We start from the raw sequence: 27,135 nt of genomic DNA on the forward strand, positions 1-27,135 counted from the left end.
AAAGTGGCAGTTCACCCTAGTAGAACTGAGGATGCTGCAATTGATAAAGGATTAATCACACACACACAGCCAGAATAAAGGAGAAGGACAACTACAATGGGACAAAAGCTGAACTGCGGGCACAATGAACAGATGATTATTTACTCCTTAAAAATGATTGCAGTAAAACTTAGGAGATCCCCATCGGTCTGGGGTGAAGAAGTGGGGGAATGGGGAGAGGGAGAAATAACAGGAAAGGGATAGAAAATTACACAGAAGCTAAAGTTATGTGTATGCAGAACTGAAATCTGAACTATTTTGAAAACATCAAAAAGAAAGTGTTACTTACCTAGTTTGCACCTGGTTGTGGCATGTAGTGCTGTAGATTCACATTCTTAGCATACGTCCACTGTCTAGTGTTGGGCTCGGATGTGTGCAAGTTGTCCTTCTTTGAAGAAGTTTTTCTAATCACGAGGTTAAGTGACTTCTCCTACTACTCACAATGCGCATGGCCCTCGAATCCATTGTTAAATTGTTTTCCGCATGGCGGGTAAGGATGGAGTGTGAAAGAAAATGTATCCTGGTGGGATGATCTTCCAAAAATAATTTAACATATAGTGAACTGAAACCAACATAGGTTCAGAGGAGGAGAGGCTGCCACAAACAGATGCTTACTGGATAAGTAACATTTTCCTTTTGAGGCATGTGTGGATGCAGATACAATTGCTTAGCATAAACTGTAAGTCAGTCCTCCATGAGCAGTGGCCAACCTGTGGGGGTTGCAGTTGTTAGAAATAATGTATGCAGTACCGCTTGACCCACATTAGCTTGTTGATGGGCCAGGACATCTACACATTAATGTTTTGTAAATGTATGCTGTGTAGACCATGCGGCTGCTTTACATATGTCAGCTAAAGGTATATTTCCTAAGAAGGCCATTGAAGCTCCTTTTTTTGCAAGTAGGCGGAGGTTTTGGAGGGATAGGTAGAGTTTTTAGCTTTAGTGTAGCAAGTCTGGAAGCATCTACCAATCCAACGTGAAATGCCTGATTTAGAAATAGCCTTCCCTTTGTGTGGTTTTGACAATGCAATAAATAACTGTTGAGCTTTCCTAAAATATCTAGTTCTATCAACAGAGTACCTGAGGGCCCTTTTTACATCTAAAGTGTGTAAAGCCCAGGTAATTCAATAGAGTGAATTAGGTGGAATTGAGATACAAACTTTAGGAGGAATTTTGGGCTGGTACATAGTACCACTTTGTCCTTATGTAGTTGGAAGAAAGGTTCTTCTAAAGTTAATGCCTGAAGCTCACTAACACTTCTGAGTGAAGTGATTGTAATTAAAAATGTTACCTTCCATGAGAGAAACTGGAGGACACAGGAGTGGAGAGGACAGGAGTGGAGGGGCTCAAATAGAGGGCCCATCAGCCTTGTTAACACAATGTTATGATTCCAAGTAGGGGCTGGTGATACCTTAGGAGGAATAACTCTTAAGACCCTCTAGGAAGGTTTTAATTACAGGAATCCTGAGCAAAAAAAGTGTGTTGTCTGTTTTAGATGTAAGCGGCTACAGCTGCTGGTGTAGTCTTATGGATGTAAAAGCTAACCCAGAGGTATGCAAGTGAAACAAATAGCAGACAATATCCTGAACCCAAGCTCCCAGGGGATCAATTTGTTTTGAATGACAATAGTGAACAAATCTTTTCCACTTTGTCACATAATAGGCCCTCGTAGTGGGTCTTCGTGCTTCATTGACAATGTCTGTACAATGTTGTGGAAGATTTAAGTAACCAAACTCCATGACTTCAGGAGCAAGATTGCAAGGTTGAGGGACCTGGGGTCAGTGTTTGACTTATTCATGGTTCTGAGTGAGAAGGTCCTGCCTGTTGGGCAGTACTTTGTGAGGAACTACTGATAGTTTTAGGAGTGTGGTGAACTATGCTTGCTGTGCCCAGGGGAAAGCCAACAGGATGAGGGCGAAAGATGTCTGCCCAAGTTTTCGAACCACAAACAGAAGCAGCTGGAGAGGTGAAAGGCTAAAAGATCTAGGCCTGGGTGCCCCCAACTCTAAAAAAATGGGAGGAAGACTTGTGGGTTGAGCTCCCTCTCATGGACTTGTTGGCATCCCCTGCTGAGGCGATCATCAAAGTTGTTGTCCACTTCCATGAGGTACTCCCCTACCAAGTTAATGTTGCATCGGAGAGCCCACTTCCATATGTTCTTGGCTAAATGAGATAGCTGAGAGGACCTTGTGCCTCCCTGTTTTTGCAGATAATACAGGGAGTGCAGAATTATTAGGCAAGTTGTATTTTTGAGGATTAATTTTATTATTGAACAACAACCATGTTCTCAATGAACCCAAAAAACTCATTAATATCAAAGCTGAATATTTTTGGAAGTAGTTTCTAGTTTGTTTTTAGTTTTAGCTATGTTAGGGGGATATCTGTGTGTGCAGGTGACTATTACTGTGCATAATTATTAGGCAACTTAACAAAAAAAAATATATACCCATTTCAATGATTTATTATTACCAGTGAAACCAATATAACATCTCAACATTCACAAATATACATTTCTGACATTCAAAAACAAAACAAAAACAAATCAGTAACCAATATAGCCACCTTTCTTTGCAAGGACACTCAAAAGCCTGCCATCCATGGATTCTGTCAGTGTTTTGATCTGTTCACCATCAACATTGCGTGCAGCAGCAACCACAGCCTCCCAGACACTGTTCAGAGAGGTGTACTGTTTTCCCTCCTTGTAAATCTCACATTTGATGATGGACCACAGGTTCTCAATGGGGTTCAGATCAGGTGAACAAGGAGGCCATGTCATTAGATTTCCTTCTTTTATACCCTTTCTTGCCAGCCACGCTGTGGAGTACTTGGACGCGTGTGATGGAGCATTGTCCTGCATGAAAATCATGTTTTTCTTGAAGGATGCAGACTTCTTCCTGTACCACTGCTTGAAAAAGGTGTCTTCCAGGAACTGGCAGTAGGACTGGGAGTTGAGCTTGACTCTATCCTCAACCCGAAAAGGCCCCACAAGCTCATCTTTGATGATACCAGCCCAAACCAGTACTCCACCTCCACCTTGCTGGCGTCTGAGTCGGACTGGAGCTCTCTGCCCTTTACCAATCCAGCCACGGGCCCATCCATCTGGCCCATCAAGACTCACTCTCATTTCATCAGTCCATAAAACCTTAGAAAAATCAGTCTTGAGATATTTCTTGGCCCAGTCTTGACGTTTCAGCTTGTGTGTCTTGTTCAGTGGTGGTCGTCTTTCAGCCTTTCTTACCTTGGCCATGTCTCTGAGTATTGCACACCTTGTGCTTTTGGGCACTCCAGTGATGTTGCAGCTCTGAAATATGGCCAAACTGGTGGCAAGTGGCATTGTGGCAGCTGCACGCTTGACTTTTCTCAGTTCATGGGCAGTTATTTTGCACCTTGGTTTTTCCACACGCTTCTTGCGACCCTGTTGACTATTTTGAATGAAACGCTTGATTGTTCGATGATCACGCTTCAGAAGCTTTGCAATTTTAAGAGTGCTGCATCCCTCTGCAAGATATCTCACTATTTTTGACTTTTCTGAGCCTGTCAAGTCCTTCTTTTGACCCATTTTGCCAAAGGAAAGGAAGTTGCCTAATAATTATGCACACCTGATATAGGGTGTTGATGTCATTAGACCACACCCCTTCTCATTACAGAGATGCACATCACCTAATATGCTTAATTGGTAGTAGGCTTTAGAGCCTATACAGCTTGGAGGAAGACAACATGCATAAAGAGGATGATGTGGTCAAAATACTCATTTGCCTAATAATTCTGCACTCCCTGTACATGCCAGTCATTTTGTCTGTTTTGATGAGGACTACTTTGCCGATGAGATGGGGAAGGAATGCTTTGCACGCTAGATGCCTAGCTAGCAATTCCAGGTGAATAATACGGAGATGTGTCTGACTGATTGTCCAATGTCCCTGAATAGTTAGATCCTATGAATGTGGCCTACAACCCATGAGGGAAGCATCCATTGTTACGGTTCTCTGCAGAACTGGGTCCAGAAAAGACAGTCTTTTAGGAGATTGTTGGTATTCCACCACTGCAGAAAGTTGTAAGCCCGACAGCTCACCAACAGTAGCTCTTCCACTCCATTTGAGTCCATCAATGAGCAAGGCACTCCTGCAACAGACGCATATTGACATGAGGTACTACGGCTTTCCATGAAACCAAGGTCCATATAAAATGCTTAACTGCTCTCACTGTTATATGCTGAGGCTGAAATTGTGGAATGAGTGCCTAAAAGGATTGAATGAGGGCTTTGTTTGGGTAAGCTATATCCTGCTGAGAGTTGAGGATGGCTTCTAAGTAAGGCTGTGTTCGAAGTGGGTGGGACATGGGACTTGGCTGCATTGCTAGTGAAGCCTAGTTGATGAAGTAGGTTTATGGTGATGTGTGTGTTGGAAACACTTTTGATGGGTTGTGCTTTTGAGGAGCCAGCCATCTAAATATGAGAAAACATGTATGTTTTGCCTGCAAGACATTTGGTGAAAACCCTGGGGGCTACAGTGACCCCAAATGGGTGCACTTTAAATTGAAAGTGTTGATCATTTAGTATGAACCAGAGGTATTTTCGGTGGGACGGGTAAATTGGAATGTGGAAGTAGGTGTCCAAGTCGAGTGCGGCCATGAAATCACCTTGCTGTAGTAATGGGATGAAATCTTGAAAGGTGACCATGTTGAAATGTCTTGAGAGAATGTACCTGTTTAGAGGTCTGATGTCCAAGATTGGTCATAAGGACCCATTCCTTTTGGAAATGAGGAACTAAAGTGAATTGTCTTCTGTGCCTTACTGTTGCAATGGTATAGGTTTTATGGCCCCTTTTCAGGTTTTGCTTGCACGCGTGCATTAATTGGGGCTTACTCCAATGTCAGTCTGATTTCTCTGCTTCAGACTGGCCAGTATGTCTTCTTCACGTTACTTCCTGTCAGTGTCTTCTTTGCCGATCTTGTCATTGAGTTGCCTCTGGACCTGGTACCCCTTCCAGTAACTTCACATTGGACCCTGACCTGTGTCCTTCCCGCTGGCTGCGACGCTGAAGGTACTTTTTTCTTCTTGCGTGCCATCTTCCTTCTTCGCTGACGTCTTCTCTGCCTTCTTTCTTCATTGCTGTCTTTCTTTTTCTTCCTGCATGCCATCTTCTTACTTCGCTGACGTCTTCTGTCTTCTTTCTTCGCTGACGTCCATCTAATTTTTTCTTTCTGCATACCGTCTTCTATCTTCACTGTCTTCTTTACCGCATGCAGTCTTGTGGCTCCTCACTTCTGCACTCTCCTCACATCTTCTCCGGTCTTCTCTCTTCTCTGTCTTACGTCTTCTTTCTGCTTCCATTTTCTTCTGTCTTCTTACTTCTGCCATCGTCTGTCTTCCTCTGTGTTCTGTCGTCTTCTTTCATCTTTCCTGCATGCCAATACGTTTCACCTTTGTCTTTTTTTCTATGTAACAGGCTTACAAATATTAGAAATTTTTTATAACAAGGTTTGTTTTTAATTTAATAAAACAAACATTATAACATTTTTCAAATATTTGCAAGCAGGTTATGTAGAAAAAAAGAAAGGCAAAACCTATTGGCTTTGCTAATGCCTGTTCTTTTTACAAGTCCCTGTACTTCCTCTTTGTGTAACTATTGACAGTCTCTGGTTGCAGGGTGAAATGTTTGGAGGTGTGTAAGTGAGCTCCAGACAATAACAATGTTGGATAATATCCAGCACCCACTGGTCAGAGGTGATATTATGCCGTGCGGGAAAGAACCATTGTAGACGCCCCCTGACAGGTGTGGTCTGATCAGGAGCGATGGTTGGCAAGTCAAGGCCTAGTGGTGGGGGAGGATGGTTTGGTAAAACCACCTTTACCTCTGCCCTTGGAATGGTTTCCTCTATATGAACCCCTATAATATCTCCTTGGGGAGGATGTCTGAGTGTGCGTTTTATGGTATGATGTGGAGGTTTCAGAGGAGGCAGTTTTGGATTCTCCACGATAAGAGGAGAGGCAAAAGGAGACACGCTGCAATAGTGTTGACTCGAGTCTGATGTGATGGGTTTGAGCTTTTTTCGGTGCTGAGGCGAGGCTGGAATTGTCTGAAGCAGCCGCTCAGTGGCGACCATGGCCCAAAGGCAGTGGTGGCTTAACAACAGTCTTGGTGTGAAGGCAGTTGATTATGGAACGCAGGAGGAAGCTGGTGTAGATCCAAATTCTATTTAAGTATTTTATGTATATATTGGTTTGTAAATCACACTGGTGCACTTTAGTTTCTCTTCACATACCTGTACTGCGCCATCACTTATGAAGAGCACCTAATATGTTAAATTGAGGGTTGGTTTGAATTTAACAATCCTTTGAATATCTTTGTCTAATAAAATGTATGAGATATTTAACAAACGTTACCAATGAGGAGGGTTTTAAGTTAACTGACCACTACTGAGGAAGTCAAGGATTCACTTCCCCCATGGGGACCTTTTTTTTGCTATAACATTACGCACCTAAGTCCCAGGGTTAATGGGTTTGACCGCTTATTTCAGAGTATGGAAGAGCTTTAGGCAGTTCATATGGATAACCCTGTAAGGGTGCCTGGGAGTACCTAGGTCAACCAGATAGGTGACCTCACTCTTCTTTTCAAGGATAGTGTAAGGTCCACTCCATTTGGCCTGGAGTGCCCTGGGGAGTCACAGGCTCAAGTACCCACACCTACAGCCCAGGTTGGAACTCCTCCATTGCAGCCTTTTGGTCATACCAGAGCTTCTGGAGCTCTTGGCTGGCCTCATGGTTTTTGGATATTTTTCCATGCACTCAGTCATCCTTTAATGTAGGCCAAACACATAGTCCACAATGTCTTGCTTGGACTCTTTGAGAGGTCTCTCCCAGCCTTCAATCACTAAACACGGTGGTCCCCTTACAGGATGATCAAACTGACATTCAAAGGGGGGACAACCTACTCCTTTCTGTGGCACTTCTCTGTAGGTGAAAAGCAGTCAAGGTAACATGATAACCGATCTCCTTTTGAGTTTTTCAGGGATACCTGCAATCATGTCCTTCTTGGTGTTGCTGAACCTCTCATCTAAACTTTCTTGTGGGTGATAATGGGGTAGTGAACTTATAAGTCACTCCAAATTCATTCCACATGGTCTTGAGGTATGCAGGCATGAAGGTACCATCTCTGTCTGATACCATATCCTTAGGGAAGCTCATTCTAGTAAAAATACTGAGTAGGGCCCTAGCAACTGCAGGGGCAGTGGTAGTCCTAAGTGGTATAGCTTCAGGATACCTGTTGACATGACCCACTACCACCAGTATAAATGTGTTTCCTGAGGCTGTTGGAGGGTCTAGGGGACCCTACCCTTTCAAATGGGACTCCAAGTGCTGGAAGTGGTACTAAGGGAGCCTTTGGGTGGCCACCTGTCTTGCCAGGTGACACAGGAGTTATAAAATTCCTACACCTTCTGGACATCCCTGGCCAGTAGACTTGAGGTACCAACCCACTCCAAGATCCGGTCTGGCCAAGATGCCCAGCTAAGGGAATGTCATGTGCCAGAGTGAGCAGGAATTCTCTATACATCCGAGGCACTACCACTCTCGTAGTGTCACCAGGTTTGGGGTCTCTGGCCTCAGTATACAGGAGTCCCTCCTCCCAATAGGTTCTGTGGGAGCCACTGACCTACCTTTCCTGGTCAGCAGCTTGCTGACTCAGGCTTTCAATAGTGAGACAGGTCCTCTGTCCCTGGCACAGCTCTTCCCCAGAAGGTGCCCTGGGCCTAGAAGCTTTGCCATGTAGGGCCCGAGTTCCAGGGTCTCAGTTTACTCAAGGGCTGACAGGTCTTCTCCCTGAGGAGAGGGCACCCAGTCTTCATGCCTTTCCTCTTGGGAGAGCTGGGACACTACTCCAGGCTCCAGCACTTCTTTTTTACACTGGGCTTTGCATTGTGCTCTGGTTTTAAAACACACACCCATTCAGGTACACAAGCATAGCTGCATGGGTCTTTCTTTCGATCCAACCAAGGCTGAGGACTCCAGACCATTTCCTAGAAGACAGGCTACAGGAATTGCAGAGGATAGCACCACCTTCTACTGGCCAGTAACCCCCCTCCCCAATCTAAGGACACCATTGCCATGATATGGACCTTAGCTTGATTGTCAGCACTGATGACTGAGAAAGTTACACCAGCCAGGTACTGTTATGGGATATCAGTTTTTCAGTCACCATGGTGACACTTGCACCTGTCTCCCTCAGTGCTTCAACTCTGATGCCATCAATATGGGATCCCATCTGCAGGGGCTGCAAGTGCACTAGGGGATTATTTTTGGGACAGACTTGGTCTCCAGTTCACTGTCCATTGGCCTTGCAATTGAAGTAGCAAGCCTTCTTGGCATCCCACCTTTTATCCCGGTACCCACCCTTGCTCTGTGTCTTGTCTCAGAGCCCACCCTTCTGAACAGGTGGACCCTGCTAGCAGGAACCCAGTGCACGTTCAGTCAAAATTGCATGGTATAAAAGGCAAAAAGTGGTGGTGACCATATCCAAAAGGGGCACCTTCCTACAATCACCAAGTGGACGTCTCTTGGAGTAATAGCCGAAGAGAAATTCCAAACTGCAGGGCGAAGACCCAAGAGTGCAGCAGACTAATTAAATTGCCGGGACGAATTCAGCATCAATGTCATAACTAGAAAGATGGGGATCAAACAAAGATCGAAAACACCACCAAAGCTATCAGAGAAATGAATGACGACGGTGTTGAACCGGAGAATAAGGGCACATGTCCGATCCGGACATTGGAAGAAAACAGTCTAACAATGGAATTGAGGACGCAAGCAGGAGAGGGGAGTCTCTAAACCTTGTTACTCGAAAGACTTCTTCGAAGAACAAGCAGCAGCGCAGCTGCAGTCTCAGATGAAAATTAAAAAGGATATTGCTACTCAAATAGCTGGGCTTTACTCCACATCCCTGATTATATACAAGTACATATATAAAATCAAGCGCGCTGAAGGTGTAGTTTTATCTGCTGAAATTGAAAGAGGATCAACTAACAAAAACGTGTTTAATGCAGAAAAAAAGTAGCAGTGACTATCTCTTGGCCACTGCACACAGTGTTAGTTGACAGTTCATCACTAGCAACCAAAACTCCAGCAACCATGATAAAAAACAAATAGTAGTCTTAAAATAAAGTCATTTGCTTACTAGACCGTGACACCCTCTTCTGGTGTAGTCATTGTAGGAAGCTAGCGTGGTATGTGGTGGACACCTATGGTGTTTGCACCTTATGCCAGGTCCAGGAAAGTGAATGAAGAAGCCAAGGCTCTCTAGAGGTAGCTGTGGATGAGTAGCCAAGACTTATTTAGAAGACATGCAAAGCTCATGCAATATCTCACACACACACACACACAGTAATAATTAGGAATTAGCATAGGAAACAAAACGCATTGGTAAGAAATTGAAGAATAGCTAGGGCCCTAAGGGAGGATCAAACCATATACTAAAATAGTCCAATATGAAGTGAAGTCCCCCACCCAAGGATATGGACTAGTTAAAGGGGAGCTGTGAGAACTCGGGACCCTAAGAAGTGAGTACCTAAGTGACCCCCAGCGACCAGGAGAGCATAAGAAAGTACCTGGTCTTCCCAAGGACTAACAAGAGGACCTAGAAAATGAACTGTGCAAGAACAGGACCAGACCAGAGGAAACCAAAGGTGGATTCTGGAAGAAGAGGACCTGCAAAAGAAGGGGGCAGAGTCCTGTCCACGAAAGAGTGTCCAGTCAGGTCAGGAGCCACTACCCACCCTTCTGTGGATGAAGACGAGGGAAGAAGACAACCAGCTGTGAAGCCCAGGAGCTGCAGAGAAGTCCATGGATCTGTGCAGATGATGTCCCACGTTGATCACCGGGTCGCTGATGGTAAGTGGTTGGGAGAACCACCAACAAGCCTTGGCAAATGCAAGTTGGAGTAAAAGAAGGGTCGCCGGGCTGAAAAGGACCAGCAAGGTCCAGTGGACTCGATCCTTGGAGGGGAGTTTGGGCTGACCCTCAGCAGTTGGGAGAGTCAGCAGAAGCAGTCACAGCCCCTACAGGCAACCCACTGGCAGCAAGCACAGTAAGTTGCAGTGAGGCCCAATCAGCACCACTGGAGCAGCAGAGAAGAGACTGTCCTTGCAAGGATGAAGTGCTGGAGGCTGGGGCTACTCGGACCCTGAAGATCCTTTGGAGCAGGAGACAACAAGCCTTGGTTGCTGCTTGAGTCGTGGTGCACAGGGGTACTGTACGGACCTGCATCCTGCCCTCTGGGCTAGGAGGGCCTACCATATTGGTGACTTACAGTGACCTGGTGTAGTGACCTGTGGTGAAAGGGTGCATGCACCTTTTCACGCAGGCTGCAATTGCAAGGCAGCAGACACATTTTGCATGTACTCCCATGGGTGGCAGATTACATGCTGCAGCACATGGGGGGTCCCCTGGTGTCCCAATGCCCTGGGTACCTAAGTACAATATACTAGGGACTAATACGGGGACACCAGTATGCCAATTGTGAAGTACACAAAGGTCCTAGGAAGCCAAATTTGGAGGGAGAGAGCACAATCACTGGGGTCCTGGTTAGCAGAATCCCAGCGAAAATAGTCTAAGCACACTGATATCAGGCAAAAAGTGGGGGTACCCATGTCAAAAAGAGGGTACTTTCCTACAGTCATCATTCTGAATGGCAATGCTTTCTTGTCTTCTATAAGTGTCTCCTTGGCTATTTACTTCATTGCCTATTATCTCATTGCTCGATAACTGGCCAGATCATGTTTCAAATCTTTGGGATGTGGTGTGCACAGGGTGCGAGGATTTCCCGGCTGTGTTTACTTTTCACCCACCACTCTGCGTGCCCTTCCGGGTGCCTCAGTCTAAGAGGACTGGGGGGGGGGGGGGATTCAGGGGAGATAATGTGAACAAGAGATACTGAAAAGGAGGGACATAGGAAACTGTCATGCAAAAAGGGGGGCATTGGTACTGAGAGAGAAGAAAGGTTGCTCATTTACTTGACTTGGTTTCTGTGTTCCGCTACCTGAGGTAGCGCAACATTGGGATCATGTGAACAGCATTTTTGCATGAGGTGAGCCTCAAAGGCAAGAAAACCGAAGACTGACTACGTGCTGCTCCCAAGTAAAATAGGGGTGCGAATAGTTGTTAAAAAAAAAAAAAAAAAAAAGTGCTATTATTAAAACAAATGTTAAAGTTAATTTGATTTTCAATATAGCTCATACGCTTCACCATAGATCATATAGGGGAGTGAGGAAACTAAGGGCAGACTACACTGTTTTATTGACAGGTTCTCACAACATATCCTTGGATCCTTCACCAGTGCATATGGAGTGCTGGTTGTAATTGGAAAAAAAAAAGAACCTGCAAAAGGACGAGTAGTTAGTGGAAGGACACTGGTCAGTAACCACTAGCAGTGACCGGAAGCTGTACTTTGTCCAGATGCCAGATGACGGTGTAGACGGCAAAGCAGAGCAGGAAGTCACAGTGGACGATGTGTTGTCCAATCAGAAGCCGGTATAATAGAGCGACGTTGGAATAAGCCAATGGTAATTTCAGGTAAGTATGGGGCAGGTCTAAAGCCCCTTTAAGATTTTTTTTGTTTGTTAATAAAAGACTTTGCAAGCACAGCATGTAAGCGTGTGCCATGCACGCAAAACCTAAAAACAACTTGCACATTTTCAAGCCCAACAATAGATGGCAGACTTATGCTAAGCATGTGTATCTACAGCCACACATGCCTCAAACAAATGTTTTTGGGAAAAACAAATACAGATGAACTGCCAGAAAACATAAGTCTTGGACACCGTCTTGGACACCGTCTTGGACACCGTCTTGATGTACCTCTTAAGGTGCTTACACTCTAAATACTCACTAGATGTATCTTGCACACTGTAGAAATTAGCAGAAGCGAAAGCATGTGGCATCACAGAAAGAGGCACATGTAGCGCTGACGCTGGCTTTGAAGTCTGTGCAACAAGGAAAGGCAGAACAAGAGATTGTGCAGGAGACACAGTCAAATGAAAATAGCACAGAGCTGACTGAGTCAAGCAGTACATCAGTAGCCGTGAGTGCCAAGTGCTGAAAAAAGCATCCAACACATGAATGGTCCAGAATCCCTTCTCCCAGGCTGCAGGAAGTTGGCTCTGTATATACTATCTCAAAGAGAGATAGTGTGCACAGAGTCCAAGGGTTCCCCTTAGAGGTTGATATTGGCAAAATTAGATAATACTAATGCTCTATTTTGTGGTAGTGTGGTCGAGCAGTAGGCTTATCAGAGGGTAGTGTCAAGCATTTGTTGTACACACGCAGGCAATAAATGAGAACACACACTCAAAGACTTAACTCCAAGCCAATAGGTTTTTATATAGAAAAATATTATTTTCTTAATTTATTTTAGAACCACAAGATTCAGAATTAAGTAAGTACATAAATTGTAAGGTACTTGGCATAGGTAATCATGGAACTTTGAATTAAAACAGTAATGTACACAGTTTTGGCAAATATGGCAATAAGCTATTTTATAAGTGGACACTGCAAAAATCAACTGTTCCTGGGGGAGGTAAGTAATAGTTCGTTTTTCAGGTAAGTAAAGCACTTACAAGTTCAGTCTCCGGGGCATAGGCAGCCCACCGTTGGGGGTTGAAGTTAACCCCAAATACCCAGCACCAGCAACACGGGGCCAGTCAGGTGCAGAGGTCAAAGTAGGGCCCAAATAACATAAGCGCCTATGGAGACTAGGGGTGCCCAGGTTCCAGTCTGCTAGCAGGTAAGTACCTGTGCCCTCGGGGAGCAGACCAGGAGGGTTTTGTAGAGCACTGGGGGGGGGTCACAAACCGGCACACAAAATACACCCTCAGCGGCACAGGTGCGGCTGGGTGCAGTGTGTGAAGGAGGTGTCAGGGTTTAGTTAGAAATCAATGGAGAGACCGGGGGGTCACTCTGGCGATGCAGGCAGGGCACAGGGGGACTTCTCGGGCCAGCCACCGACTGGACAAGGATGAGGGCCGTCTGCTGGTCACTCCTGCACCGGTAGTTGGTTTCTCTCGGGCCTGGGGGCTGCGGGTGCAGTGCTTCTTCCAGGCGCTGGGTTCTTTGTTACCGGGCAGTCGCGGTCAGGGAGAGCCTCTGGATATTCTCTGCAGGCGTCGCAGTGGGGTTGCAAGGAGGTAGTCTCAAGGTGTCCACGTCGTGGGAGTCGCCTGGGGGGCCTCTCTGCAGTGTTGGCTCTTCTGGACACGAGCCGTGGGCGTCAGGTGCCGAGTGTTGGGGACTCACGATTCCGGAGTGAGGCTGGAGTCCCTTTAAAGAAGGTTCCTTTGTTGCTGTTTGGACAGAGCCGCTGTCCACAGGAGTTTCTTGATCCTTTGGTTGCAGGGCAGTCCTCTGAGTCCTCAGAGGTCGCTGGTCCCCCTGGATGCGTTGCTGTGCAGGTTCTTTGAGTCTGGAGACAGGCCGGTAGGGCTGGGGCCAGGTCAGTTGTCGCCTCCGTCGTCTTTGCAGGGCTATCAGGTTAGCAGTACTTCTTCTTGTTGTAGGTCATCAGGAATCTGGTTTCCTGGGTTCAGGGTCGCCCCTAAATACTCAATTTAGGGGTGTGTTTTAGTTCTGCAGGACAAGAGACAATGACTACTGTCCTTCAGGGTGGCTACACCCTCTTTGTGCCTCCTCCCTGTGGGGAGGGGGCACATCCATAATCCTATTGGGGAGAATCCTCCAAAGCAAGATGGAGGATTTCCTAAGGCAGGGGTCACCTCAGCTCAGGACACCTTGAGGCGCTGTAACACCAGGCTTGAGCCTTTGAGGCTCACCGCCAGGTGTTACAGTTCCTGCAGGGGGAGGTGTGAAGAACCTCCACCCAGTATAGGCTTTGTTCCTGGCCACAGAGTGACAAAGGCACTCACCCCATGTGGCCAGAAACCCGTCTGGATGTGGCAGGCTGGCAGAAACTGGTCAGCCTAGCACTAGTAGATGGACTGGTATACTGGGGGCATCACTAAGATGCCCTCTCTGTGTGCATTTCTCAATAAATCCCACACTAGCATCAGTGTGGATTTATTGTGCTGAGAAGTTTGATATCAAACTTCCCATATTCAGTGTTGCCATTATGGAACTGCGGAGTTCGTGTTTGATAAACTCCCAGACCATATACTCTTTATGGCTACCCTGCACTTACAATGTCTAGGAATTGGCTTAGACACTGTAGGTGCATAGAGCTCATGCAACTATGCCCTTACCTGTGGTATAGTGCACCATGCCTTAGAGCTGTAAGGCCTGCTAGAGGGGTGACTTACCTATGCCACAGGCAGTGTGTTGTGGGCATGGCACTCTGAGGGGAGTGCCATTTCGACTTAGTCATTTTCTCCCCACCAGTACACACAAGCTGTGAGGCAGTGTGCATGTGCTGAGGGAGGGGTCCCCAGGGTGGCATAATACATGCGGCAGCCCTTAGAGACCTTCCCTGGCATCAGGGCCCTTGGTACCAGGGGTACCATGTACAAGGGACATGTCTGTGTGCCAGGGTGTGCCAATTGTGGAGACAAAGGTACAGTTTAGGGAAAGAACACTGGTGCTGGGGCCTGGTTAGCAGGGTCCCAGCCCACTTTCAATCATAACTAGCATCAACAAAAGGCAAAAGGTTATGGGGTAACCATGCCAACAGAGGCATTTTCCTACACAGGCTCACTGATATTTGGTGCCTGACCACTTTCCTCTCCCATAATCACAGGTAAATGTGAATACAAAGTTAATGCAAAGTATCCAACTGCCAGAAAATCGTCATCAGTTCTTTTTTAGAAAATATAATTGGCAGTATGCAGAGAGCATGGACCTTCCTGTTTCCAGCAGACAAATGCAGGAGCCCGAATTACAAACACTTCCCAGCTACCTAGCAGGAGAGTGTGGGGGCAGCGGGTTTGATTCTTTTAAAAACCTACTGAGGATTTCCTTTTCCCCACTGAACAGCAATTAGGGAAGAAGTAGGAAGACGAGACTGGGGCAAGATATTGTTGCTCTTAGTCCACCCTTACGCACGCACCCTCAGATTTCTCACTGGGGAAAGGGAATGCTCCAGAAAAAGACATTTAAGGACTTCTAGGTTTACGTTGTAAGGGGTTGGGTTATGTTAAAAAACATTTCACATAGAATGTTTGCCACATCCAGTGGCGGAGGTGGAGTTCAAACACCTGGTGATACATTGACTCACAACGAGGTACTCAGATGGGGATTTGGTTTGTGACCCGGAACCTCAACTAGCACTTGTGTGCTCATATCTGTAGTGTAATTGTGCTGACTGATCCTGAGAGATTCAGTCTCTCTCTCTAGTAGTTTAGTGTTTATGCAAGTTTGTAGGTGATTGCATTTTCTTGTTCTAAATGGGTTTCCTGTTCCCTTGACTGATGACTTCTAATTGTGGATTAAGAGCAAGGACAGCTATGTAGGGGCTGAGTATTGTGACTTACAGCCAGCTCAGGCAGATACTAAGTCAGATGAGTGTTGGACCATTGGCTTTTTTTTTATTGACAAGTGGTGGTGTGGTTCACATTTTAGAAGGTACTCTCATAAGTGAGAAAAACACCTATCCTACAGTTGACACTGGGCAGGCCTGCATCGAAGACATTCTGACCTTGTAGCTCAAGTATGGGCATCAAGATAGTGTCCACGGCTACGAAGAGAGGCAGGTTATGTTGCAGATTTTTGGAACAGTTCAAAAATATCAAAGCTCGCTGCAGGATTCTGGGCGAATTCATTCCCAGGATTGTATTGGTCTTATGTACGGATTGGTGTTGCAGTAGGGATGAAAATGTGTAGTGCCCGTTTTACCTATTGCAAATTTCTTTATTCCAGGGTCAATCTATTCCCTGTCTCATGTATGGTGTGTTCCCATACGTGTGCCCAGGAGAGCACAAGAACAGGTAGGCATTTCCTGCTCCCTATTCCTAATCAATGCAATAGCCAGCAGATTCGGAGGATGAAGGGAGCTGAAAAGAGATCTAGACACTGCTTTAGCAAACCTATCATATCCCAGAAAGGGATCGCGCTGACACAGGGTCATCAGGGTTTGAGGAAAAGATTGTGGGGTCAGGGTGTTAACTGAGGGGCTTGGTCACTGCCTTAGATTGCTTCTGTAAGGCTGCTCACCACGGGGCCTCACATGTCTGTTCCAGTAGAGAACTTAGGACATACTTGAGATGCATTATGGAGGCAGGGTCGAGCACTCTGACTATTTCAATTTAGGACTTCCAGGACCATCTCAACCTTTCCAGTTTCCACTTTCTGTGTCCTTAATGCCGTGGCTAAGGCAACAGGGGATCTAATGTGTACAGACAGGTCGGTATACTCAGAAGAGAGATTAGGAGTCCTCTTCCCTGCTCAGTGTCTTTGCCAACCACAGCTACCCTTCAAGTATCAGTAGAAAGTATTGGTAATCACCTCAAGGTCCTCCTGATAATCAATAGACATGATGTCGGATGCATACCCATGAGACAGCCTGAAGTATGCCACGAGCTCACACTGGGACATGGCAGGAACACATCTTGTCCAAAATGGAGAGCTAGCTCACCTTGTCACTTTTCTCCAGTATTCAACTTTTTTTTTTTGTAAAACACAAATGTGTTGACTGTTAAAAAATAAAAATAATAGATATCAGCCCTCGCCACCCCCAGCAGTCACTTGGACGCACCAGCATGTCAAAAGTTAAAGAAAAGGCTAATATTTGTTATGAAAATCATGATATTTTGCGATACGTTTTCTAGAGGTCATCAAATTTCGATATTACACAGAGCCTTCTTTAAACAATAATATTGGATTTACATCTCAATTTCAATCACAATGACTGCGAACAGCAAAATCCTTCATAATGAAGGCAATACATGAATAAGGGAAATGTTCCATGTAAGGAAATGGGGTTTATTATAGGTATGGGTGTGGGACCTCATCATATAATACACTTACCAAACCCTTTAGGTCCAGTAGCTTTTGTCTGTAAAACATTCAGGTCGACCGTGGGTTGCTGTGGCACTGAGCAGCAAGGCTTATACAGAGCAACAAGTGTCAAGCTTTTAACACAACCAAAACAATTGAAGAAATAAACACAACACTCAAGAAACCCAACACCAGTTTATAAAAATAGACTGCATTTCTATATGTTTTTAGACACTGGAATGAAAAAGATCTACCGGAGGGTTCTGGCGATATAGATTTTAAAAATAATTATAAATCAGGTCAATTTCACTCAACCGTGAAAAAGCCTTGGCAAGCTCAATGAATTTACACAAACTTTTTCAAAGGAAATTTTAAGTGTCAATGTGGTCAGTTAGAAGTACCTAGGGGGATCAAGTCCGGCTGGGAGGTAGTTAGGGGGAACTGCAAGGTCTTCAAGAACAGTTACCTTCACAGGTGAAGCAGTGATTCGGCAATTCCAGGCATTTTGCCCACGTTGCAATGGATTCCTATGGAGTGGTCCTAATGTAAGGGATGAATATGCTCTAAGGATTTTGTGGATGTGATACGGTCAAAGGGGGTCTATCTACTGTAATTCCTCTATCCACAAAGATGGTGAGGGGGTCCTGGTTGCAAGGGTGATGTCCCACTAAGTCCTCTGGTCTAGCTAAGTCCACCCGCCACTGGACTACAACTCGACTGTGGTCACAGACACAGGCCAATCCTTCCTGGGTCGATATCTTGCCTTATGAGGGCACCAGAATCTCTCCAACAGCACTCTAAGGCTCAGCGAACTCGGGTGCAACTCTTTGCAGTGCATCTTGTTTCTCAGTACTGCATGGCAGTGGTGGTAACGGCTTGAAGCCTTTGGGCTACCAACTTGCAGGCTTTCTCAACTATTGTGCTCCTGTGCCTTTAACAGGCTCGTCAGTTGGCCCCTGGAGTTCTCTTGGCTTTAGCAGGCTCTACAGACAGTTTCTCCTTCAGCAGGACAAAACAGGCACAGTCAGCAGGACAAAACAGGCACAGTCCTTCTCTCTGCTAACCACCAGGTGCAGCCCTCATTGGTGCAGCTTCTCTCTGCTGGTCCCTTGGAGCAGCATGGCAGTTTTCAGTCCTTCATCCAAGTCAGTCGCGATCTGGGTGCCAGAGGTGCATCCTTTATGCTTGGAAAGTGCCATCAGGGCACAATGCGGTAGGCAGCCAATGCGCTACCAGGTTCCCTACCACATTGTGACCACTTCCTGTTCAGTGTGGCATCTAGCTATCTCAGCATGCACCACTCTGGCCACTCCCAAGATCGTGAGACCACTCTGTCGGTGATTAGACCTCCCTAACCTACCTCCACGGTGTGGATACATGCCACTGGGAAACTGGTTTGGCAACTGTATTCCCTCCTTTGCCTCCGTGGTAGCCGGTCTACCTCATCAATGGGGCAGCCCTCCACCCTAGTGTTACACATCTGCCCTTTAAAGGTGTCTTCAACTTTGGACCCTAACGTTTGGGGTTAACACCCAAGTGGCTTTCTGCAGGGGGGAGGTGACACCTGCCTTGCCTGAAATCCCTTACTGCTCTCCTTCCCGAGAGTCACTAGCACATCTCTCCAGGAGGGCAGAAAGCTGGCTCGTGGAGCTGTCTCCATATGTGCCCGGGAAGGGCCAAGAGTTTTAAAAGTAACTAAGTGGTAGCTTTGCTAAAGCCGCACCCTACAACAAGTTACATTAATTTTGACTGGAGATACAAGAGGGACCTAATGTAACAAGTAGTTTGATACCTTGGAGTGCCCACTTTGGTTCCACCATTCAGGAGTTAGCACAACGGAGAGGTCAGCGTGCAATCTTGTACTCTACAATCGAGCAACCAAGCCTTTCCACAGTAAAAAGGTTGTTTCACATGTTTTACAGCCAGGACAACTCCTGTCTGTGCTATATATTGCACTCTGGATTTAGGACTCGGTGGGCCTGCCAGAGGGGTGACTTCCAAACATGTACAGGGAAAGTGGTGGCTTTGCCATTGCTTTCAATGGGAAAGTTGGGCTAGCAGTGCACAACTGCTATACCAGTCTGTAGTGTTGGACTGGGGGACTTGTTTTACTTGGGGGCCCTCCAGGGTGGCACACTCAGTGCTGCAATCCCTGGGCTACCCTTCTAACTTGCTTGCCCTGGGTTTGAGGGTACCATATACAAGGGATTTAAAGATTAGTTAGCCATTTACAATTGGGTACAACCAATTCAACATATCTTTTAGGATCAGGGCACCGGCACAGGGGGCTGCTTAGAAGGTCTAGAGTCAAAAAACAGGAGCATCATTCGAAAAACTTGTGAGTGGGACAGCAACACAAAGTGGAGAACAACAAGCTAATCTGTGACAAAATGTAAATGAAGAAAAACATCTTTAATATAAATAATAAATCATCACTAATAAAGGGCATTACTTTGAAACTGGAGGCATTGTATTCCTCTAAATTGTTCTGAAATTTTTGTAGGAAATCCACTTGAGACACAATAACAAACCCAAAACAAAAAGAAAAAAGAAACAAAAGTGAAGATAGCAGGGACACAAACATTTGTATAATAAACTGATAAAGAGGAGAGCAGAGAACAGGAATTACAGGTGTGAAGGCAGCCCAGGAAAAGATTAATTTATGACTGTAGATGATCATCATAAGTAGAAATGTAGGGGAGATGACGCAGGATTAACAAAAGAAGGATGTCGAGGGTAGAGCAAGATAAATTGACAGTGGACAGGACACTGAGACAAGGACATGTCCAGTTGAGAGCTCTCCCTTCAAAACAAGACTTGTGCCCTTAAATACCTAAACACAGCTTGCTTACACATGTCAGAACTGAAAAATTAAAGACAGTCTATTCAAACTAAAAGATTCACCATTCCTGCCTCGTGCTTCACTGCTTGTTATATCAGGACAGGTCAATGCCTCAGAGTAAGTATTGAAACAATATTTGTTGCAAGGTTTCTAGGCAACAATGCAGTTCAAACATATCAGGTCAGAAGAGATATTATAATTCAGTATGTAACCTGAAATTTTTTTTTCTCACCATGATGTACATTATCCAATTGTTCATTTAACCACAGCACTCGTGCAAGCTGTCAATTTTCCTTCTTACCAGGAAGTGTGTGCTCAGTCACTATTCAATTAAGCTCTGCACTGGTGAACTGGTGACTCCATAAGCAAATAGAAATAGAAGAGAAAAGGGATGATTGGTGTGTCGCATGGTTTGGGATACGAATAAAGCATGGACTGCAGTTTAAGTCCAGTCTATCACATACTGCATATGTTTGGTTATACAATGGGACCAAGGGGTGGGGGGGTGGGAATTAGCACATGGACATCCAAGGGGTGGGGGGGGGGGGGATGGGCGGGGCGGGGGGAATTAGCACATGGACATCCAAGGGGCCGGTGGGGGGGTGGGAATTAGCACATGGACATCCAAGGGGCCGGTGGGGGGGGTATTAGCACATGGACATCCAAGGGGCCGGTGGGGGGGTGGGAATTAGCACATGGACATCCAAGGGGTGGAGGGGTGGGAATTAGCACATGGACATCCAAGGGGCCGGTGGGTATTAGCACATAGACATCCAAGGGGCCGGTGGGTATTAGCACATAGACATCCAAGGGGCCGGTGGGTATTAGCACATAGACATCCAAGGGGCCGGTGGGGGAGGGGGGGGTATTAGCACATGGACATCCAAGGGGTGGGGGGCGGGGGGGGGGTAGTAATTAGCACATGGACATCCAAGGGGTGGGGGGGTAGGAATTAGCACATGGACATCCAAAGGGTGGGGGGGGGGTGGGAATTAGCACATAGACATCCAAGGGGCCGGTGGGTATTAGCACATAGACATCCAAGGGGTGGGGGGGTAGGAATTAGCACATGGACATCCAAAGGGTGGGGGGGGGTGGGAATTAGCACCTAGACATCCAAGGGGAGGGGGGGTGGGAATTAGCACATGGACATCCAAGGGGTGGGGGGGGTGGGAATTAGCACATGGACATCCAAGGGGTGGGGGGGTGGGAATTAGCACATAGACATCCAAGGGGTGGGGGTGGGAATTAGCACATAGACATCCAAGGGGCCGGTGGGGGGGTATTAGCACATAGACATCCAAGGGGCCGGTGGGGGGGTGGGGGTATTAGCACATGGACATCCAAGGGGTGGGGGGATGTCCATATTAGCACATGGACATCCAAGGGGTGGGGGGGTGGGTATTAGCACATGGACATCCAAGGGGTGGGGGGGGGGTGGGTATTAGCACATGGACATCCAAGGGGGTGGGGTGGGGGGGTGGGTATTAGCACATGGACATCCAAAGGGTGGGAGGGGGGATTAGCACATGGACATCCAAGGGGTGGGGGGGTGGGTATTAGCACATGGACATCCAAGGGGTGGGGGGGTGGGTATTAGCACATGGACATCCAAGGGGTGGGGGGGTGGGTATTAGCACATGGACATCCAAGGGGTGGGGGGGTGGGTATTAGCACATGGACATCCAAGGCGTGCGGGGTGGGTATTAGCACATGGACATCCAAGGGGTTGGGGGGTGGGTATTAGCACATGGACATCCAAGGGGTGGGGGGGTGGGTATTAGCACATGGACATCCAAGGGGTGGGGGTTATTAGCACATGGACATTCAAAGGGCGGGGTGGGTATTAGCACATGGACATGCAAGGGGGTCGGTATTGGCACATGGACATGCAAGGGGTGGGGGGGTGGTTATTAGCACATGGACATTCAAAGGGCGATGGAGGTGGGTATTAGCACATGGACTTTCAAAGGGGTGGGGTATTAGCACACAGACAATGGATTAGCACACTGAAACCAAGGTTGGGGGATGTGGGCTTAGCACACAGACAACAAAGGGTATAGGGGTGGGATTACCACATGGACAACCAATTTCTGGCACACGGACAACAATTTAGTGCACAGCACAGGCAACCAATTTTAGCACATGGACTACCAAAGGAGGGGGGCACATTGGGGCGGGGGCGAATAAGCACTCCACCAACGAACGGATTGAGGGAGCATTTTAGCACACAGACAATGAAGGAGATAAGCGCATGCACAACCGAGGGCTGAACCACAGGGAAAATGGAGGGCTGCAGCACAAAGAGAACAAAGGGCTGAAGCACAAGGACAACAAAGGGCTGAAGCACAAGGAGAACAGAGGGCTAAAGCACAAGGAGAACAGAGGGCTAAAGCACAAGGAGAACAGAGGGCTAAAGCACAAGGAGAACAGAGGGCTGAAGCACAACGACAACAAAGAGCTGAAGCACAACGACAACAAAGAGCTGAAGCACAACGACAACAAAGAGCTGAAGCACAAGGACAACAAAGAGCTGAAGCACAAGGACAACAAAGAGCTGAAGCACAAGGACAACAGAGGGCTGAAGCACAAGGACAACAGAGGGCTGAAGCACAAGGACAACAGAGGGCTGAAGCACAAGGACAACAGAGGGCTGAAGCACAAGGACAACAGAGGGCTGAAGCACAAGGACAACAGAGGGCTGAAGCACAAGGACAACAGAGGGCTGAAGCACAAGGACAACAGAGGGCTGAAGCACAAGGACAACAGAGGGCTGAAGCACAAGGACAACAGAGGGCTGAAGCACAAGGACAACAGAGGGCTGAAGCACAAGGACAACAGAGGGCTGAAGCACAAGGACAACAGAGGGCTGAAGCACAAGGACAACAGAGGGCTGAAGCACAAGGACAACAGAGGGCTGAAGCACAAGGACAACAGAGGGCTGAAGCACAAGGACAACAGAGGGCTGAAGCACAAGGACAACAGAGGGCTGAAGCACAAGGACAACAGAGGGCTGAAGCACAAGGACAACAGAGGGCTGAAGCACAAGGACAACAGAGGGCTGAAGCACAAGGACAACAGAGGGCTGAAGCACAAGGACAACAGAGGGCTGAAGCACAAGGACAACAGAGGGCTAAGGCACAAGGACAACAGAGGGCTAAGGCACAAGGACAACAGAGGGCTAAGGCACAAGGACAACAGAGGGCTAAGGCACAAGGACAACAGAGGGCTGATGCACAAGGCAATAGAGAGCTGAAGGACAGGGGCAATAGAGGGCTGACAAGAGGACAACGGAGGGTGGGTGGGCATGCATGGAGCACAAGGACAACACAGGTGCCCTCCCCAGCACAGTGTAATACGCCAGTCACCACCATCTGTGTGCAGTAGGAAAGGGGTCTATAGCCAGTCCTTCTGTAGTCCAGCAGCCACCATTGCAGATCGTTTGCAGTCTCCGACACCTGCAGTTTAAGTCCAGTCTATCACATACTGCATATGTTTGGTTATACAATGGGATCTGCATTTGTAAATACATTTCTGCCACTGGTAGGACCATATGGTACTCTCAGCAATCTGGTGGTTTCTCATTTTCAATTCTGTGGTTCCTGATTTATCTTGTTTTTATTAACTAAACAATATGGCAATCAGTCACATTAGTCTACAGGAAGGTCACTAAATGAACACACTACAGTATAAAAAAATAAATAAAAAAAAAAAGTAACAAAAAAAGCAATCAGAAGCCCAAAACCTCACATCTGAAAAAATGTGTGTGCTGAATTTGTCTCAGAGGAAAAGCAATTACCTCTCCAGAGAACACAATTACATTCAAAACTTACTGGAAAGCGGTTAAAGAGATCAATAAACATGGCTCCTGTGAGGGCACTCTTTCTCCTGGTCATGAACCCCTGCAGTGCGTCGCGGTACACGCCAGTCACACGAGATAGGTCCAGATTGCCAATGCAGGACACCTGTACGAAAATAATAGAAGCAGTTGGTTGTGAAAAAAGCTGAAAAATCAATGAAAATACTCTTAAATAATATCCATATAGGAGAAATGGCACCAGTACAGTGAAAGGATTTGAACCTCAGGTGAGAAAAATGAAAATACACATGAAAGACGAATAAGAGAATTAAGAATCTGTTAGTTTCATGCTTTGAATGGTTAATAGTTTCTAACATTCCTGAAAACTTATGCTCAGAAACCATAGTACGACTACCCTCTTCCACCAACATTTGGTACGCACAGTTAGACTTGATGTACATAGACTTGAAATAAATGTCAGTCCTATTAAGCTAAATTCTTTAGGTCTGGAACTTCCTGTACCATTTCAAACCAATGCCACCTCAGAAATATAAAATAGGAAGCCAGTAGACATAGATAAACTAGCATTTGCAAAGCCAACGGGTCTCATCAATGGACCTACAGGCTTTGGAGATGATTTCTAAAATAAATGTTGCAAGGACTTGCTTGAAGCAAACATTTGTCCTTTTTATTTACACATCAGCGATGAATTAGTAAACAAGCTAGTTTTTGTAAACAAATAAATAAAACAAAATTACCAAAAAATTGGGTAGTGGGTTTGAGGTGGGGAGCGGGTGGGAAAGAGGCAACACCGAGGGAGGTAGGAAGAGAAAAATGGGGTAGTGGGTTTGAAGTGGGGAAAGAGGCAACACAGAGGGAGGTAGATAAAGAAAAATGGAGCTGGGACACAGAAGAATAAGTGAGAGACACTGGGTAAGCATCACCCAGCCATAAGCTTTGAATAATAAAGGGTGGGCGGGCGGGAAAGCCTGAGACAACCAACTGTGAGTGGGTGGTGAAAGCCTTGAACAACCAACGAAGCCTCTGCCCAGCAATTAATCCTCTGACCAGCAATTAAGCCTCAGACAACCAGAAGCCTCAGACAACCAAGTTTAGCACACAGACAACCACAGGTTGGGGAGGTGGGTTTAGCACACGCACAGCCAAATTTCAGCACAAGGACATCCAGGGGTGCGGGGCTGGATTTAGCACAAGGACATCCAAATGCGGGGGTGGGTAGTAGCACATGTACATCCACGGGGGTGGGTGCTTATTAGCACACGGACATTCAGTAATTAGCCCACAAACATCCAAGGGTGAGGGGTATTTTTAGCATACTGACATCCAATATTAGCACATGGACATCCAATTATTAGCACATGGACATCCACGGGTGCGGGGTGGTTTGTTAGCCCAGGAATATCCAATAATAGCATGTACTGACTATTAGCACACAGACATGCAATTTATAAGCACACCAACATCCATGTGTGGGGGTGGGTATTAGCACAAGGCTATCCAAGGGTGGAGTACGAGGACATCCAAGTTGTAGGAAAGGGGAATATTAGCACATGGGCATCAAATGGTAGGGAGGTGGGCACTGGTAAACAATAATGCAAGGGGGTGGTTATTAGCACACAAATATTCAATATTAGCACGCAAACATCCGTTATTATCACATGGACATGCAATTTATTAGCACACTAATATCCAATGGAACACACGGACCTCCAAGTTGTGGGGTGAGGAATATTAGCACACAGGCTTCCAAGGATGCAAGGTTGAGTGGTAGCTCATGGACAGCCAATAATTAGCACACGGACAACGAGGGGTGGTTATCAGCACACAGACAGCCACAGGAAGGGATGGTTATTAGCACACAGACATCCAGTATTCGCACATGGAAACCCCAGGGTGGGGCAGTGGATATTAGCACATGGACATCCAAGGAGTGGGGGGGGGGTTGGCCATTAGCACATGGACATCCAAGGGTGGGGGGGGGGGGTATTAGCACACGGACATCCAAGAGATGGGGTGGGAGGGGGGTATTAGCACACGAGCATCCAAGGGGTGGGGGGTGGGTATTAGCACACGGACATGCAAGGGGGGTATTAGCACACGGACATGCAAGGGGAGGTGGGGGGTATTAGCACACGGACATGCAAGGGGAGGTGGGGGGTATTAGCACACGGACATGCAAGGGGAGGTGGGGGGTATTACCACACGGACATGCAAGGGGAGGTGGGGGGTATTAGCACACGGACATGCAAGGGGAGGTGGGGGGTATTAGCACACGGACATGCAAGGGGAGGTGGGGGGTATTAGCACACGGACATCCAAGAGATGGGGTGGGAGGGGGGTATTAGCACACGAGCATCCAAGGGGTGGGGGGTGGCTATTAGCACACGGACATCCAAGGGGGGGGAGGGGGGGGGGTGACTATTAGCACACGGACATCCAAGGCATGGGGGCGGGGTGGCTATTAGCACACGGACATCCAAGGGGTGGGGGGGGTGGCTATTAGCACACGGACATCCAAGGGGTGGGTAATTACCACATGGACATTCAATGGGTTGGGAGTGGGTATTAGCACACGGACATCCAAGTGATGGGGGTTGGTTAATTAACACACGTACTTCCAGGTGGTAGGGGGAGGTTAATTAACACACGGACATCTAAGGGATGGAGGGGTGGTTAATGAACACACGGACATCCAAGGGGTGGGGGGGGGGGGGTATCAGCACACGGACAGCCAAGGGGGGGGGGGGGGGGGGGGGGGGGGGGTTGGATATCAGCACATAGACATCCAAGGGGTGGGAATTAGCACATAGACATCCAAGGGGGTGGGGGGTTGGGAATTACCACATAGACATCCAACAGGTGGGGAATTAGCACATAGACATCCAGGGGAGGTTTGGGGGGGGGGGGGGGGGAATTAGCACATAGACATCCAAAGGGGGGGGGGGGGGTGGAATTAGCACATAGACATCCAGACATCCAAGGGGTGGGGGGGGGGGGGGGGTGGGAATTAGCACATAGACATCCAAGGGGTGTGGGGGTGGTCATTAGCACATAGACATCCAAGGGGTGGGGGGGTGGGAATTAGCACATAGACATCCAAGGGGTGGGGGGGGTGGGAATTAGCACATAGACATCCAAGGGGTGGGGGGGGGAATTAGCACATAGACATCCAAGGGGTTGGGGGGGGGGGGAATTAGCACATAGACATCCAAGGGGTGGGGGGGGGGGGGGGAATTAGCACATAGACATCCAAGGGGTGGGGGGTGGGGGGTGGGAATTAGCACATAGACATCCAAGGGGGTGGGGGGTTGGGAATTACCACATAGACATCCAAGGGGTGGGGAATTAGCACATAGACATCCAGGGGAGGTTGGGGGGGGGGGGGGGGGGGGAATTAGCACATAGACATCCAAAGGGGGGGGGGGGGGTGGAATTAGCACATAGACATCCAGACATCCAAGGGGTGGGAATTAGCACATAGACATCCAAGGGGTGCGGGGGGGGAATTAG

At 47.2% G+C, this 27,135-nt stretch overlaps 1 protein-coding gene across 1 annotated transcript in view; it reads right to left on the bottom strand.

Moving 5' to 3' along the window:
* Nucleotides 1-27,135, bottom strand: part of MYBBP1A (MYB binding protein 1a) — a 647,917-nt gene that overhangs the window by 172,977 nt on the left and 447,805 nt on the right. Inside the window, exon 22 of the mRNA XM_069226890.1 lies at nt 23,639-23,770. Coding sequence (XP_069082991.1) covers nt 23,639-23,770 — 132 coding nt within the window. The remainder of the gene's footprint in view (nt 1-23,638; nt 23,771-27,135) is intronic.

This window comes from Pleurodeles waltl, chromosome 3_2 (genome assembly GCF_031143425.1).
Source record: "Pleurodeles waltl isolate 20211129_DDA chromosome 3_2, aPleWal1.hap1.20221129, whole genome shotgun sequence".
NCBI lineage: Eukaryota > Metazoa > Chordata > Amphibia > Caudata > Salamandridae > Pleurodeles > Pleurodeles waltl.